The sequence below is a fragment of the Brassica napus genome, chromosome C4 (genome assembly GCF_020379485.1).
Source record: "Brassica napus cultivar Da-Ae chromosome C4, Da-Ae, whole genome shotgun sequence".
NCBI lineage: Eukaryota > Viridiplantae > Streptophyta > Magnoliopsida > Brassicales > Brassicaceae > Brassica > Brassica napus.
The window spans coordinates 191,568-208,780 of record NC_063447.1 but is presented as its reverse complement, the minus strand read 5'-3'; the positions used below and the strand labels follow the sequence as shown (position 1 = coordinate 208,780).

Below are 17,213 nucleotides of genomic sequence, written 5' to 3'. Positions count from 1 at the left end.
ATGGAGGAAAGTGATTCAAGGGCAGTTTCCGGAGTTTGACCTTGAGGACAAGGTCAATTTTGCAGCGGGGAGTAATGTTAGCATTGAGGCTCGACGCCCTCCGATACTGTACACGTACGGCAGAAAGAGAAAGGGAAAGAATCAGATGGATCAACAGGAATCTTTGGAGGATGGGGACGTGTCACGTGTGACGTCTTGAATGGATGCTTTACGAGGTATGAGGAATAAACGTCGTTGGTGTGCTGGAGTTAACGGCTAACGGCCCACGTGATGTGTGCTTTTGCTTTCCGTCTTTTATTTATAGAGAGAGAGAGTTGTTACGTGAGAGGAATCAAGAGGTTTGATCAAAGTTGTAAAGGGAAGGAGAGATCCCAGGATATAATTCTCTCAAGTCTTGTAGAACGTTTCTCAGATCAATAACATTTCTATTTCTCAAAGTATCTCATAACAGGGACCTGACAAACAACACCATAAATACAATTTGATCGAAAGAAGCACCTTCTTATTTATTGTCAGGTAACATAAGTTAAAGAACATGAAAATAGGTTAAAGTCAACAAACCTACCACACCGTGCAATGAGAAAATCTGAACACAATCTACGGGTGATATCCCTACAAGAAGAACGTTAAGAAATGGGGCACAGTTGATAAGATGGCTATAACTCCCAGAAATATTAGCTGGCGCCTGAGGCGAGAGTAAAGTTACGATGAAGATGATAACATGCTCCTGAAATTAATCAGAGAAAGGGTCAAACATAAAAGATGAGGAGGCTCCAGAAAGAAGATCTCAGTGGAATTTGCAATACAGAGAACTATCTAGAAAATGCAGATCACAGATACAGAATTGAAATGCCAAACATACCTGTATGCTCCAACCCCGAAATAGAGATGCCCCACAGAGAATAGAAGCCGCAGCTATCTTCTCATCTTCTGAACCAGTAGTTGCAACCTCGTAAATCTTTTCGATCTCTGCTAAGCTTCCATCATATTAATGTGATTAATTTCAGTTGCCTTACAAGTTACAACTGAGAAAGTTAACTAAAAAGGCGAGCTCCGCTTATGGAGTCTTGGAAGCAGACGATAATCTAGGTAAGAAAACATGCACTGCTATAAAATATGTTTCTCCGACTAATACCCCCTTTAACCAATTACCTAAAGAGAAACATAAACAAAGATCGATCATAGATTTTAACATACCTAGAAGCTGGAGTTGTGATTAGTGAATTTGTCAATGATGGTGTTAGAGAAGAACCCTTCATCACTAGAGACCAACAAGAAACATTTCCGGCGATACCTTGAGGCACTTGATTGGTTCCCCCATTTACGAACCCCGGCCAGAGATATGCAGATGTGTCCAACAGATTTCTGGAGATACAAGCTTCCACTACCAGATGGCGCATGTTACCAGCTGTGCCAATTACAAACCAATCACATTCAACAAGAAAGCTAAAAGTTCAAAATGATAAAGAATAACAAGCCAACAATAATGGGACAGAGAGACTACTAATAAACAACCCAAATGAATAACTTGAAACCGTCAAAACACCACATAAAACCAGAGCAGATAAACACACAGAGAAAAAAAAACAACTTCCGAGTTAATAAGGAAAACCGCACTCTTGGTGAGAGTTCAAAACCAGAATGCTGGCGCAAAATAACATTGAGAGAGTAGATGGCAAATTTACTTACAGCAGCCACTTGCAGATTCGTTCATGCTTGTATTTTCGTAAGATCCACTACCATTTGTAATGCCGGAAATGAACATAACTGCTTTAGCAGCAGCTTGATTAGCAACCGACTGTACCGAAATGGGTGGTGTCAGCAAGCTTTCATAATCACCAAGTTGTTGTAAGCTATTGACTAATCCCTGTCGGCATTTTCCTTTTTTCTCTTTCCACTGGTTGCTTGGGCTAGATGCACTTTGATCAATCCACTGACTTTCTTCTTCTTCAATGATGTTGGCAACAGCAAGTGGAGTGACGGATAGCAATACACAAAGAAAAGTGTCGGTGCGGGGCACAGGACCCTCGATTGGATATCTTTCCTTCAAATTACAACATATTGGTCAATTAAAGATACTGCATAAGGCGCAACATTGTCACTATATGACCTTCTAATTATGAATCTTGTATAAGTTTTATTGTGAAACGTAATTTGGTGCTTCACATATGTTACTACTTATTTCAGATCCATGAAGTAGCGCAGACATTGATTCTCCTAGAAGCCCTAAGACAAGAACAACCTTTTCTAGGAGGCTAGGAGCTTAAAATTCTTAGGTAGTTGCTCAGAATAGATCCTTACCCTTTGCACAAGGCGTAAGGCTGCTAGCCATAGAGCAAGAAAGGCATCATGCCATGTTGTACTATTAACTGCCTGCAGTGCTTTTACAAGACCTGCAGATATTTTCTTATGTTCAAATAAAAGCACATAATAATAGGTATGTAGATATTTACGAGAGGAGAAATGCAAGAAGGACAAATAGAGATAAATGTACTAGCACCAGTTAGATTTTCGACAGCGCTGGCCGCTGCAGCTTGTGTTCCATCCATTATGTCTTCGAAGAAAAGATCAATGGGCAGCCAGAGTGCAGAACCGCTAGTCCCATGATGCTGACTAGTCAATGCTAAGATAGAACCAGAGGAAAGAAGCGCATGGAATTCTCCTCGTGGGATTGTCTTGCTCTCCCTTTCCAGGAATTTACTTGTATGAGAGGCCAAGTATGTAAGGGCTTCTGGATTAATATGTTTCGAGTTCCTCACTACCAATGATTTGGTTGTCAGCACACTGAAACGCTGACTGAAATCTTCCCAATGGGTTGGCCTGAAGAGAAAGAAAGCTTAGAGGGCTTGATTGAGAAAGATGTGAAGAAGTTGTTACATTTCAATTTATTTTAAAAAAAAAACATATTTTCACCAAGCCAGCAAAGTCCAGGATGATAAGGATCAGACGAGCAATAGAAAAAAGAGAAAAAGACAAAAATAGCATTAAATCAAGTTTTTGTTCCCAAACTAGCACTCAAGATCAAAAGTCACAAAAATAGCACTTAATGTTTTATCAAAAGTCACAAACTTAGGGTTTAGAGTTAAAGGGTGGGGTTTAAGATTTAGGGTTTAGGGTTTAAATTTTAGGGTTTAGGGTTTAGGGTTTAGAGTTTAGGGTTTAGGGTTTAGGGTTTAGGGTTTATGGTTTAGGGTTTAGGATTTAGAGTTTAGGGTTTAGGGTTTAGGGTTTAGAGTTTAGGGTTTAGAGTTGAGAAATGAGGTTTTGGGGATAAAATTTCAAATTTTGAAAAATAAAAAAATTAAAATTTTCAAAGGATAAAATTAGAAAGGTGCTATTTTGGTCATTTTAGTTTTTGAGTGCTATTTTTGTGATATAAACTTAACCGCCAGTCCGTAGCTCCCTCCCCTTCTGACGCAATCTGATTCTTACCAACCTTGGTAAAAAGTAAAAGAACTTTTCTGAAGATTTCAAATTGCTTTCCGCTTTTAGATAAAACCACTGGACAAAGCACCGCCCCTGCTCCTTACACCCCGGGTTCTTCCCCCGACCCGGGTCGGAGGGACCGCCGCCACCACCGCAGTTCCGATGTCTCTTCACCGGAGCAACCCCACGGAAACGTAATAAGAATCGACGACTGGTCTCAATATCTCTGCAAACCAGACCTGTAACCCCCACCACCTTTCACAACTCATAACCCTAACCTCAAACACAAAGCTCCACTACCACTTCTCTTTCTTTACCACCTACACAACTAAGAGAGTTAACCATGGAAAGCCGAAGACTTTCGACTGCAGAGAAAGGCAAAGGACTCGTCTCCGATGACTACCAGGCTCCCCGAAAGGCTAGAGTTCAAGTCCAAGAACCGGAAAATGCTTTCCTACTCCAGAAACACTCACTCACGTTAATAGGCCGAGTAACCAACCCATCGGCTCAAAAAGTTTGGTCATTAATACCTTTCTTCACAGAGAAATGGAGCACTGAAACCCGTCCAATTGGAGCTGATCTTGGACAAGGAATGTTCCAGTTTCAGTTCTCAAACGAGGAGGATCTACTCAACATCCTCGACAAGAGACCCTACCATTTTGCTAAATGGATGATTATAGTGGAACGATGGAGACCGACTACTGCCCCAGACTTCCCATCCCTCATTCCATTCTGGATAAAAATTCAGGGGATTCCCGTACATCTCTGGACTGAAGACACGGTTAGAACTCTTGGAAGCAACATAGGCATTTTCGAGGAAGCGGACATCACCTCACTTACCGTACGCATGAGGGTACAAGTGAATGGAAGACTCCCGCTCCTCACAAGCTCAGTGGTGGAGTATCCAAACGGTGATGAAGTAACAGCCAACCTTGTCTACGAGAAGCTAGAGAAACACTGCTCGAAATGCTTTCGACTAGACCATGAACTGAGGGACTGTCTGCAAGCAAAAGCAGAGAAACGACAGCTCCAAGAAGCTATGGGTAAGGAAAGTGCCCAGTCACAATCTGCAAGCTCCCCTGGAAGATCAAAGCAACCTACTAGACAGGACTCTGTCTTTCGCAACCCAACCATTAGGAGAGATACGGGACCACGAGACTCTCGTGATCACCGCGAAGCGACATACCGCGATGATCGGCGACGAGAACCCTATAGACAAGGAGGCAGCAGAAACTACAACAGCTACTCAAGAGGACATTCAGAATACAGAAGCAGAGAACGCAGTCCACTCTTTCCTCACGAGCATAGAAGAGCGGAAGGGCGCCAAACACAATCATACAAGTCTCACACTTCAATGTACCGAGAAGTACAGAAGACCACTCATGATCTTACCCCACGATCTCCCCCCATGATTGGAGATAGACACAGGGAATACGGGAAACAAAAGGAAGTAAGGGAGAGCGAAAGAGAAGCATCAAGCGGTGCGAAAGCTGACCCCAGGTCTTCTGATAGAGGGATTCCTCTACAGAAGACACAAGCCGAGATACCCGAGGAAGTAATGGAAGAAGCTATTGGAGAAATTCGAGAAGTCATGACCAAATACGCCTCATGTGTGGACCCGGTCGAAAGTGCAGCAAGGAAAGAGCGCTATAGACTAGCAGAGGAAACCGGACAACTTGAAGAAGCTGCAATAAGTTTGGCCCATGCTGCCCTAGCTAACCAAGCGCAACAGGTAGCAGAGATGGAGCGACCGACCAGCCCTGAACGAGTGCCTGCATTACTGAGACTTGGACCTTCCCCCTCTGGAAAAAGTGCCAGGAGATCAGGACGTAAGCCAGGACGCCCCCCTGGAAAGAGAACGATACAAAGCAGCCCAAAAGCTATTGTAGCCTCAAGCAGCCGCAAGCGAAAGGTCCAGCCAAAACCAACCGCTTGCCGAAAGATCAATGCGACGCTGAAACAGACAACAGCTCGTCGAAACCAAGCTAATAGAACTGGAGGCACCCGGTCCAGTGGAGTTAGCCAGGACACTCCACTCAGCTCAGATAACCAACCATTATGTAACATGATACCGCGAGGAAAAAAGAGGACAAAGACGGATTTTCAGAATCCGTTACCTCCCGTTCCTTAAAAATTGCGAGCTGGAACTGCCAAGGTTTGGGGAATCCTTGGACAGTTCAGAGGCTCCGGGAGATCACGCGAGAAATCTCACCGGACATTATTTTCCTTATGGAAACAAAAAACCCCAACGCCTTTGTCCTCGAGAAGTTGGAGAGCTTGAATTATGAGTACTATGAACTAGTAGCTCCGACAGGACATGGCGCAGGAGGCCTCGCTCTAATTTGGAAACAGGAAATCAAGCTAGAAGTTCTAGATGTTACAACTAATGTACTGGATACTTGTATGGAAGTTGAAGGGAAATTTTTTTATGCGACTTTTGTGTATGCGGACACTGATAGAATCAAGAGGAGAGCGATATGGGACCAGCTGATAGATTTATCAAATGCTAGAGACCAACCATGGTTCATCACTGGCGATTTTAACGACCTACTCAACAACGACGAGAAGACTGGAGGAACCGAAAGACCAGAAGGATCATTCTCAGACTTGAGAACCTTCTATGCGGAGGGAGACCTATTTGACATTCCGCACTCAGGGGATTTTTTGTCTTGGCGGGGCAAGCGTGGAGACCATCTAGTCCGCTGCCGTCTAGACAGGGCAGCTGCAAACACAAGCTGGGCAGAGCTTTTCCCGACAGCAAGATGTGTATACCTCCCCTACGAGGGATCAGACCACAAGCCGATTATATCTGTTTTTGAACCGGGAAATAAGAAACACAAGGGCATCTTCAGATACGATAGGAGGCTGAAGGATAACCCGGAAGTAACAGAGCTTATTAAGTCTGTATGGTCTGAAGCTCGACATCAGACAGTCTCGGAGAAGATCACTTTAGTACGAGGAGCAATTTCCAAATGGAACAAGACGAAGCAGACAAATAGCAGACTCGTGATCTCGCAAAAGAAGCTAGAATTGGAGGAAGCCCAAACCAGCAGCGTCAATGACGTCCAACTGATCCACAAAATCACCACCGAACTCAAAAGCGCATACCAGGCCGAAGAAGCTTATTGGCGCCAGCGGAGTAGACTGCTTTGGCTCAGGCTGGGAGACCGGAACTCCGGATTTTTCCATGCGACCACAAAGAACAGGAAAAGAGCGAACAGCTTCTCTGTCATTGAAGATGAAGAGGGAAATCCAGTCTATAGAGAGGAGCAGATCGCTCAAGTGATTGTCCGGTATTTCCAGAACCTCTTCACAAGTTCCCCGGGAGAAAGAAAAGAAATAGTTGAGCTTGCCTTGCAACCAAAAGTATCAGCGGAGGAGAATGAAAGGCTGATATCAATACCAAACGCTGAGGAGATTAAAGCAGCTACCTACTCAATCCATGCGGATAAAGCACCAGGTCCGGATGGATTCTCCTCGGGATTCTTTCAGTCCAATTGGGATTCCATTGGAACTGATATTGTCAAAGAAGTGCAAGAGTTTTTCGAAACCAGTAAGCTCCCAGCAAAGATTAACGCGACTTTTATCCGACTCATCCCAAAAGTTACTGGGCCGCAAGCAGTCACGGACTATCGACCGATAGCATTATGCAACGTCTACTACAAGATTATCTCTAAGATCTTGACAAAGCGACTGCAACCTCTACTCACGGACATCATCTCAGAAACTCAATCCGCCTTTGTTCCGGGAAGAGCAATTGCAGATAATGTCTTGATCACCCATGAAGTTCTCCACTACCTCCAAACCTCTAAAGCGGAGCAGCGGGTCTCTATGGCTGTCAAGACGGATATGAGTAAAGCTTATGACAGATTGGAGTGGGAGTTTATCCAGCTTGTTCTTGAAAGACTTGGATTTCATCATCGATGGATCTCATGGATCATGGAATGTGTTTCTTCTGTTACTTACGCCTTCCTCATCAACGGCTCGCCTAGAGGAAGAGTTAAACCGAGTAGGGGTATCCGACAAGGTGACCCACTCTCACCATACATCTTCATCTTGTGTAGTGAGGTGCTCTCGGGACTTTGTAATAGAGCTCAAGAAGCTGGTTGGCTGACCGGCATTCGAGTGGCAAATGAGAGTCCGAGGATAAATCACCTTCTCTTTGCGGACGACACAATGTTCTTTCTCAAGGCCGATCCGGAAAATGCAACCGCCTTGCAATCGATCTTGACTAGCTACGAGACAGCAGCCGGTCAATCGATCAACACCAGCAAATCATCCATTACTTTCTCTCGAAGAGCGCCAAACTCCGTCAAGACACAGATCAAGGACTGTCTACAAATCCAAAAAGAAGGTGGCACCGGGAAATATCTTGGTTTACCCGAGGTTTTTGGTCGACGAAAACGGGATCTTTTCACATCCATAGTGGACAGAATAAAGATCAAGGCAAGCAGTTGGTCGAAAAGGCACTTATCCGCAGCGGGTAAAATGGTGATGCTCAACAGTGTCCTTTCTCCTATCCCGTCCCACGCCATGACGTGTTTCAAGCTCCCAAAATCTCTCATCACTCGAATCCAATCAGCGGTAACAAGATTTTGGTGGGACGACAAAGATGGAAAGAAAAAGATTGATTGGGTTTCCTGGACTAAGATGACTCAACCAAAGGACAAAGGAGGCCTAGGATTCAGGGACTTTGAGAGTTTTAATGACGCTTACCTGGCCAAACTGAGTTGGCGACTGATCCATAACCCCTCCTGCCTACTCAGTCGCATTCTGCAGGGGAAGTACTTTGGAAATTCATCTTTCCTCGAAGCATCAAACAAAGCTGTGGAGTCACATGGATGGCGAGGGCTAATGATAGGCAGAGACCTCATACTGAAAAACACTGGTTGGGTTGTTGGAAACGGAGAATCTATCAACATATGGGAAGCGCCATGGCTGAGTCTTGAGGAAAAGAGACGACCAATGGGACCACCTCCTCTTGCGCAGCTAAACATGAAAGTCGGTCACTTGCTCCAATCGAACAGGCAAGACTGGAACATAGAGGAAATTAGACGAGTTTTACCGCAGGAGGAAGAGACCATTCTAAGCCTGAAACCAAGTAAAACCGGGGCTCCGGACAAACTGATATGGCTAGGCACCACCTCTGGAGAGTACACGACTCGCTCAGGATATGAAACGGCCCTGAAGGAGCAAAACGCTAATCTAGAAGACCCCCTGGCTACTGACATCAACTGGGTTCGAGATATCTGGAAGATATAAACTGCCCCGAAAGTCAAGTTGTTTCTATGGAAGGTCTTTCGTGCGGCACTCCCGGTAGGAAGCAATCTTGCTGCCCGCAACATAACAAACTCGACCCTATGCAATCTATGTAACACCTCTGAATCTACCAATCATCTTTTTCTTCAATGCAACTTCGCTCAAAAAGTATGGAGCCTCGCTCCTTTCTCACAAAGTGTTGATGTTAGAGGACTGGTAGATTTAGCTTCCTGCTGGCATTCTCTGTGTACTCTAGAGTGTCTCCCACCTTCGGGGGTTTCAGGGCAACTTGCTCCGTGGATTCTTTGGGGTATCTGGCTCGCGCGCAATAATCTGATCTTCAACAACAAGCAGTCATCACCCGAGGAAGTCATCTCATCGGCCATAAGCGCAGCAAGGGAATGGCTCCCTGAACAGGTCAAGACTCCAACCCTTACACCGACTCCTCTACCTAGAGATACAAGACCACCGCACACAACCGTGGTATATTCAGACGCAGCGTGGCAAGCAGACCGGAGAACAGCGGGATTAGGATGGACCATCAGAGAGGACAACTCCACTACACAACGAATGTCACATTGTTACTTCGTTGCTTCCCCACTCGTAGCGGAAGGGCTAGCACTGAGAGAGGCAATGACGGACTGTGTCGCCAGGGACACTAGGAGGCTACACTGCAACACGGATTCTCTAATCCTCTTCAACGCTCTGAAATCAGGGACTCCGATCGCAGAACTGTATGGTATCTTAGCTGATATTATCAGCTTGTCTTCGGCTTTTGAACATTTTTCTATCTCTTGGATTCGACGTACATATAACAAGGAAGCTGATGCTCTGGCAAAGCAAGCCTTGTTAAATGCGTCTGTTGTAACAGCCCCCTACAGGGCCTAAACTCTTTCAAATTAATGCAAGTTTAGTGTTACAAAAAAAAAAAAAAAAAAAACTTAGAAATATGCTATTTTGGAGATTTGCCCTAGAAAAAATAAGGGGTACAGTTAAAGGTCTTACATATTTTGACTAGCCAGGTGAAGAATCCTCGAAGTTACTTCATTCTGCAAAAGAAATTGGATAAGGGTGATAGCCATTTCAGTGTTCAATTTCCATGTCGTGGGGCCAATTAGAGCTCTTATTAGAAGTTAGTTCTAAAAGCCCTTCATCGTCTAGGGAAGCATCAACTAGTTGCCAGACAATGGAGAAGACAAAAGCAAGGAGAATACTTCCGGGTTCATGATTTGGTAAACCAAAGATTTCAGAAAGATGGAGGATATCATCGATGGAATTCATTGTCCTGTTCATTTCAAAATTTGAAAGGAGTAAGCATTGAGAGGTCTAAGAAAAGTAATTATGATTGCTCAGACAAAAAAAAAAAAAGAAAGAAGGGAAAAGGCTGTATGAGTGCAACATTTAAGCAAAACCGATATAAATTGAGGAAAAGGAAGGAACCTGTGATATCCTGAACCTCTAATTAGAGGCATGAGGGAGAATGCATGTCTCTTTAGGAGTTCCAAATAGAGCCTATAGGCTGCGGGATGATGCTTTCTGTTAGGGACTACCCTAAATTATCCATACCAAAAGTACTAACTATTACAGAGGCATTGTGATAATCAGGAAGCTTTACTAGAAAATTTAAATCGAAAATCAGTCGCTTACTTGTGGGAGAGAAGGGCGAGAACAAGTAGAGGAGGGACGATGCTGACGGTTATAGCTTTTTCGAGAAGCTTCCAGGAAAGAGGAGTGTGGTTTTCCCAGTAGATGTGGGAGACGAGGAGGTGAGCGAGTTCTGGTGAGGGAAGGGAGACTTGTTACTTGCTCCATTACTTAATATTTGTTACATTATCTATTAAATACTTATTCTTTTTTTTTTGTAACACATTCATTCATTCATTCAAACTTTAAAGACCCCTAAGGGTTGAGTTCAATACAATAGTTTCAAGGCGCAAAGCTTTCTTAGCCAAAGCATCGGCAGCTTTGTTTTTCTCCCGTGGGATCCACCTGAACTGAATCAATTCAAACTCTGAGATTAAGGCAACAATGTCAGAAATAATGCCATAAAGTTCTGGACTTGGTTTCCTTGAGGTAATTGCTTTGACAAGCAAACCTGAGTCTGTTTCACATCGGAGGCGTTGGATCCCCAACTCTCGACATTTCTGGACTGCTTCGCGCATGGCTAGTGCCTCCGCTACCAGAGGAGACGCCACGTAGTAGCAGTGTGCACCAAATTCTGAACGCTCTGAGTTCTTTTGGACGGTCCATCCAAGGCCTGCAAGTCCTGTGTCTGCTCCCCATGCTGCGTCTGTTTGTAAGCAGTGGCAATTCTCTACTGTTGTCTCCACTCTAGAGTTTCTTCGGGGGTTGTTGACAGTTGGTTCCTGTGCATTTAGCCATTCTCTCGCAGCCGCTACAGCCCGGGTGATGACATCTTCTGGTGAGGCCGTTTTCTTGTTGAAAAGGAGGTTGTTGCGTGCAATCCACAAAAACCAGAGAAGCCAAGGGGTAAGTAGAGCAGACGTGAGGCCAATTGGAGGAAGGCAGTTCAGCCTTAGCAAGTTCGGCCAATCCACAGGAAAGTCTATCAATCCGCTACCTTCAACGTTTGGGGTGATGGGAGCTAGTGCCCATACTCTTTGAGTGAACTCACATTGAAAGAGTAGATGATGGATAGATTCAGTGAGACCGCATCGCACGCATTTTGGATCACCGGCTATATTCCTTGAGATTAATCTTTCTCCCACTGGTAATGCTCCTTGGAAAACCTTCCACAGAAACAGTTTGATCTTAGGGACAATTTCCAGTCCCCACTCTGAAACGCTGACTGAAATCTTCCCAATGGGTTGGCCTGAAGAGAGAGAAAGAGAAAGGTTAGAGGGCTTGATTGAGAAAGATGTGAAGAAGTTGTTACATTTCAATTATTTTTCACCAAGCGAGCAGAGTCCAGGACAAGAGAAAAAAATAAGGGGGTGCAGTTAAAGGTCGTACATGTTTTGACTAGCCAGGTGAAGAATCCTCGAAGTTACTTCATTCTGCAAAAGAAATTGGATTAGGGTGATAGCCATTTCAGTGTTGGCTTTCTCTAGTAGACCATGGTTGTCATTTCTCTTAAGCAGCCCATCAATTTCCATGTCGTGGGGCCAATTAGAGCTCTTATTAGAAGTTAGTTCTAAAAGCCCTTCATCGTCTAGGGAAGCATCAACTAGTTGCCAGACAATGGAGAAGACAAAAGCAAGGAGAATACTTCCGGGTTCATGATTTGGTAAACCAAAGATTTCAGAAAGATGGAGGATATCATCGATGGAATTCATTGTCCTGTTCATTTCAAAATTTTGATAGGAGTAAGCATTGTGGGACGTAAAAGAAGAGAGGTCTATTATGATTGCTCAGATAAAAAAAAAAAAAAAAGGATATGAGTGAGTGAAACATTTAAACATCAATTGAGAAAAGGAACGAACCTGTGATATCCTGATCCTCTAATTTGAGGCAAGAGGGAGAGTGCATGTCTCTTTACGAGTTCCAAATAGAGCCTATAGGCTGCGGGATGATGCTTTCTGTTAGGGACTACCCTAAATTATCCATACCAAAAGTACTAACTATTACAGAGGCATTGTGATAATCAGGAAGCTTTACTAGAAAATTTAAATCGAAAATCAGTCGCTTACTTGTGGGAGAGAAGGGCGAGAACAAGTAGAGGAGGGACGATGCTGACGGTTATAGCTTTTTCGAGAAGCTTCCAGGAAAGAGGAGTGTGGTTTTCCCAGTAGATGTGGGAGACGAGGAGGTGAGCGAGTTCTGGTGAGGGAAGGGAGACTTGTTACTTGCTCCATTACTTAATATTTGTTACATTATCTATTAAATACTTATTCATATTTATTTTTTCTATTACTTGCATTTAGGATTAGACACAAATATTCATTACTCTTCTTATACTTATTACTTGTTTCGTATGTATCTTGATTTTTAAATATTTGTCGTCATCTAGTCAAGTATTATGTAGTAACAAGTATTAAAAATTTAGCTACATGACTTGTTAGTACCTGTTACTTGTTTAGAAAATATATTTTTGTCATCATAAAAATTATACAATGTTTATATATTGAAATATTTATATATTTTTTATTTGTCTTCTTTATAATATGAACAAATATTTAGTTTAAAGTAATTCACATGTTATGTTAAGCAGAATAAATAAAACAAATTTTCATGTCTATTTCTAATAGATTATTATTTAGTAAGTAATTTTTAAATACTCGTAAATAGTTCACAAGTACTCGTAAATAGTAAGTAATAGAGCGGGGCAAGTAATTTGCAAGTAATTCATTTTTGATCGAGTACTCGAAATAACAAGTACTCGTTTTTAACAAGTCAAGTACAAGTCAAAAAATTTATTACTCGTACAAGGCAAGTCAAGTCGCAAGTACACGCAAAATAGCGAGTACTCGCCTTGTGCCCAACCCTACAAATTGATACGACCCCAAAGAACAGTTTTTGCTAAAACTTCAGCAATTTCTTGAATACTTGACTGGGATATTAAACTTTGAGTATTCAAAAATGCTCAAGTTATTTCTAATGAAACGGCTAACGGCTCGATATTAGATTGATTCTTCTAAAGCACGGTTCTGCTCGTACTAATCCAATCGTTCTCCAAGTAAAAAAATATACATTTCCTCTTTTGAAACTATATTTTTTTATGTTATTTGACATACAATAATTTTGATATGCCTATTATGAATATGCACCTCATGCGATCGATAAATCTTTTAATCTTATTAGACTTTGCAGTACCAATCAAGAATCCGCAAAAATTCTATAAATTCTTGTTATACACATGTTCCAATTATTAATTCGCTTTTCTATGTTCAGCAATATTGAATCAATCGAGTGAACTTCTAATCTACTTTTGGAAGACCTTGTGATCTTGATTTTTCATATATAAATGTAACTAATGTATTCACCTCGTAAAAAAGTTTCTCGATAATGCTCATAAACTTTTGTTCCCAGAATAGACAAATATGGCTTAGCAAATCTTATTACTACATAATTCTTTTGAATAATTAAAACTTGACTTGACTCTAGGTATGATTATTTTGGATATACATTACATACATTTTCACAAAAGAAAATTGTCCAAAACTAATTATTGTGAACGTTTCCTCACAATAATCATGATTATAATTTGGATGGAGAAAATACCAATTGAATTTGAATATACTCTACATTTTCTTATACTCCCCCTTAAGATGTATGGTTCTTTAAGATGTAAGAAACTACACTCCTGCTGTAATTACTGCTTACCTTAATCACATGAAGATCTCTGCACTGGCGGAGAACGCACAATCATCGATGTTTAGTGAAGTGTTGGCTACTGCTGGAAGGGAAATTGTGACAAAGGACATAACTAGGATGCGTGGTGGCTGGCCAATGCAAGATGCATTTTATGTAAGTAGCGTTCTCTCTAAACTATGTTATATTATGAGACAACTCTTTTCTTTCATGGTTATATCATCTTCCACAGAAGTCTACCAAAATTAGGCATAATCGACTGACTTGAAGTTTACTTCTAGTGTACGATACTTAAGGGAGTTTGTTCTTGATCAAATACTTGAAGGGAGTTAATAACATTTTGCACATGGCACATCTTCTTAGAAGTGTGATTGTATTTGCAGGGTGGGTTAATGATAAGAATCTACTGTGTTGCGCAGTTTCCCCCTGACTAGTAATTCTTAGGCAGGTTGATAATTTCTTAGTCAAAAGGAAGTGTCATGTAACCCTTGTATTGAGGTTTGAGGGTTATGAAATTTTCAGGTTTAGGTATTCTGGTGAAGTAATTTAGGCTTATATGATGCTGTTACCTTCTCTCAGTTTTCTTTCTGAGCTTCTTTATCATTTGGGCAGTATAAATAATTTGACGAGGCATCTCATTTTCAATCAATTTTGATGCAGGTTTTCTCTCAGCATACGGAGCTTTCAGTTTCGTTCATGGAAACACTTGATATCTGTTCTCAATCGTAGTTCTTTAGTTAAAGGTGATTCACACAAGGATTCACATAAGGGAGACAATTCAAGCTCTTCTTCTGAAACACATGTAGAAGATGAGTTACTTCAAGCTGCCATTTTTGCTCTCACTGCCATTTTTAGGTTCGTTTCTCAAACCATGAATTTACTTGTGTGTACGTAATGCATTTTTGGTTGCTGATATACTAAATTAACCAGAGGTGGCGGAAAAATTGGAAAGAAAGCTATTGAGAAAAGTTACTCTTCTGTTGTTGGGGCACTTACTCTTCAACTGGGAAGCTGTCATGGACTTGCAAGCACTGGTCAGCATCCATTACGGTAACTCCCCTACTTTCAAGAGATTTAACAATTGGTAGTGAAGCCTTTGTAATTTTTTTTCAGAGTACTTCTGACTTCCTTCCAGGCTTTCTGAGAGTGTGTTGGTGATTTAGAGATGGGCAAGGTACTTTTTGTGTTAATTTCCAGTATGATGACCTGATACCTGTCTACTTAGATTTTGGCTCGTAATGGGGAGCAAAGAGAAAAGGAAAAGTGGGTTGATCTTATTGGAGATATTGCTGGATGCATTTCAATTAAGAGACCAAAGGAGGTACCTAGCTATTTGTACCCTAACTGTTGTGTTTCACTAATTGATCATTTGTTCATTAGTTGAGTCAATTGTGGCAACATTGATATTCTCTTGGCCATGGTTGTGGAGATATGTGCATTGTACTAGTTCACATGAGAAATTCTTTCTGTCTGAAAAGAAGGAGATTAGGGAAGTCTAAACTATTATTAAACACAGCATAACTGACTTGGTGGCTTACGCATGCGTAGTCTGAACTTCTTATTGCAGAAACCTTTTAAAGTAGAATAGCATACAAGAAAATCCAGTGGTTAAAAAAGGGAGTTTACAGTTTCCCTTCAGACGTAGAACTTAAGTGTTTATGTACTGGTGTTACAGGTTCAACATATTTGCATAATTCTAACGAAAGCACTAAACCGTCCACAAAAGATTCCAAAGGGAAGCTGCTGCCGCTGCATTGTCAGAGTTCATACGTTACAGGTATAATGTTTTTGGTATCCTTACAACTTCAGTTTTTAAGTTTCCTCTGCTAATATAATCCGAGTTGCAGTGGTGATTTTAGCTCTGTGATGGAGGAGATGGTCGAAGCACTCTGCCGACATGTGTCAGATGATTCTCCGACTGTAAGGCGACTTTGTCTGAGAGGATTAGTGCAGGTAAGAGTTATTCTTATCATTTTTTAAATGTCTATCTTGATTTTGTAAGAGGAGTAAGGCAAGAAAGAGTTTATTTCGATTTCTGCTATTTTCGGCGCAAAGTTTATTATTCGGGAATGCACAACTTAGTTGCTTTGGGGTATTGCCAGATGGCATTTGCTTGTATGAACCACTACACAACCTCAAGTTATTGGTGTAATATTAGCGTTGCTCGATGATTTGGATGAGTCAGTGCAACTAACTGCTGTGTCATGCTTATTGATGGTAACGACTCAATATTTCTGAACTTTGTATGTCAGATGTATGCTCTTATGTGATTGTTTTCTTTTGTTTAGGTCACAGAGACAGCATCTAATGATGCTGTTGAACCTATCTTGCTGAATTTATCTGTTCGGCTTCGTAACCTTCAGGTAACTTATCTGAAACAAATACTGTACGAGATAAAACAAAGCTGAATGTTTTTTACTGAACTGACTAAACCTTGAACGGAAGCAAAACGCAAAATTAGTTGTCTAAGTTTGCTAAACTGCTAGGTACATTGTTTATGATTGATAGTGCTATGCCACTAACCTTGAAATTCTTATTTGTAACAACAGATTAGCATAGACCCGAAGATGAGAGCCAGCGCATTTTCAGCTTTTAAAAACGGAGAGGAGCTCGACTTGATCGGACCGACTCAGGTAGAAAATCCAATGATCCCGAGTCTGCTAAGAAATAACACTGTGTATTGCGGTCTGTGTGAAAACCAACCAGTTACTGCCAACGAAATCTGGGGGTTTGCGATATACATCAATAGGGACAGTGTGCAACGTGAAACCTGGCAGGTTTTATTCTGGTTGTAAAGTGTTTTATGTTAGTGTGGTCATCTTCATTACAGAACTCACGAAAGTGTTGTAGGCTCTGGACCTCTGGGCCTCTGTTCCTCTTTTATTGATTGTGGTTTTCGAAGCTTCTGGTATATATATAGTTGTCAAAAGTTTTATTTATGTTCTTGTATTGTTTTATATCTTATGTTGGAGTTCAATCAATCTTAGAAGTTTTTTAAACACAAATTCAGTTTTGTGCCTTTATGTAAATTATAATCAAAGATAGAGGACATCTCATGAAAGGATGGTCTCTCAAATGATTATCCTTTCACATCCTTCTGTTGGAGGTTCCTTAAAGCTTTGTCAATGAAACTCAACTTTTGAGGGGATAATCTCTGGTCCACCTCTACTAACATGGCCCCTATTTACAGACCAATTCTGCAACGAGAACTTAAAGTTGGGGTTGAGCAGCCTATGAACTGAGGGAAGAGGAGAAGA

General features: G+C 41.7%; 1 protein-coding gene and 1 long non-coding RNA gene across 3 annotated transcripts; one reads left to right on the top strand and one right to left on the bottom strand.

Moving 5' to 3' along the window:
• Nucleotides 1-408: 408 nt before the first annotated feature.
• LOC106394353 (mediator of RNA polymerase II transcription subunit 33B-like) lies at nt 409-12,505 on the bottom strand. 2 transcript variants are annotated; one of them, XM_013834924.3, is made up of 9 exons: nt 12,336-12,505; nt 12,129-12,239; nt 11,659-11,985; nt 2,501-2,820; nt 2,302-2,393; nt 1,690-2,044; nt 1,198-1,408; nt 863-977; nt 409-727 (listed from the first exon to the last, which is right to left on the bottom strand). In XM_013834924.3, exons 3-9 carry the CDS (start codon nt 11,979-11,981, stop codon nt 527-529), a joined length of 1,617 nt encoding a protein of 538 aa, XP_013690378.2. In that variant the 5' UTR covers nt 11,982-11,985; nt 12,129-12,239; nt 12,336-12,505; the 3' UTR covers nt 409-526. The 2 variants fall into 2 exon arrangements, with proteins under 2 accessions (XP_013690378.2, XP_048610532.1); XM_048754575.1 differs by lacking the exons at nt 11,659-11,985; nt 12,129-12,239; nt 12,336-12,505 and adding exons at nt 9,691-9,970; nt 10,126-10,236; nt 10,333-10,488.
• Nucleotides 12,506-13,031: 526 nt separating this feature from the next.
• On the top strand, nt 13,032-16,623 carry LOC106394364. Its single transcript, XR_001278836.3, has 4 exons — nt 13,032-15,130; nt 15,182-15,277; nt 15,632-15,733; nt 15,804-16,623. It is a non-coding gene; the product is annotated as an uncharacterized LOC106394364 (long non-coding RNA).
• The last annotated feature ends 590 nt before the right edge of the window (nt 16,624-17,213 follow it).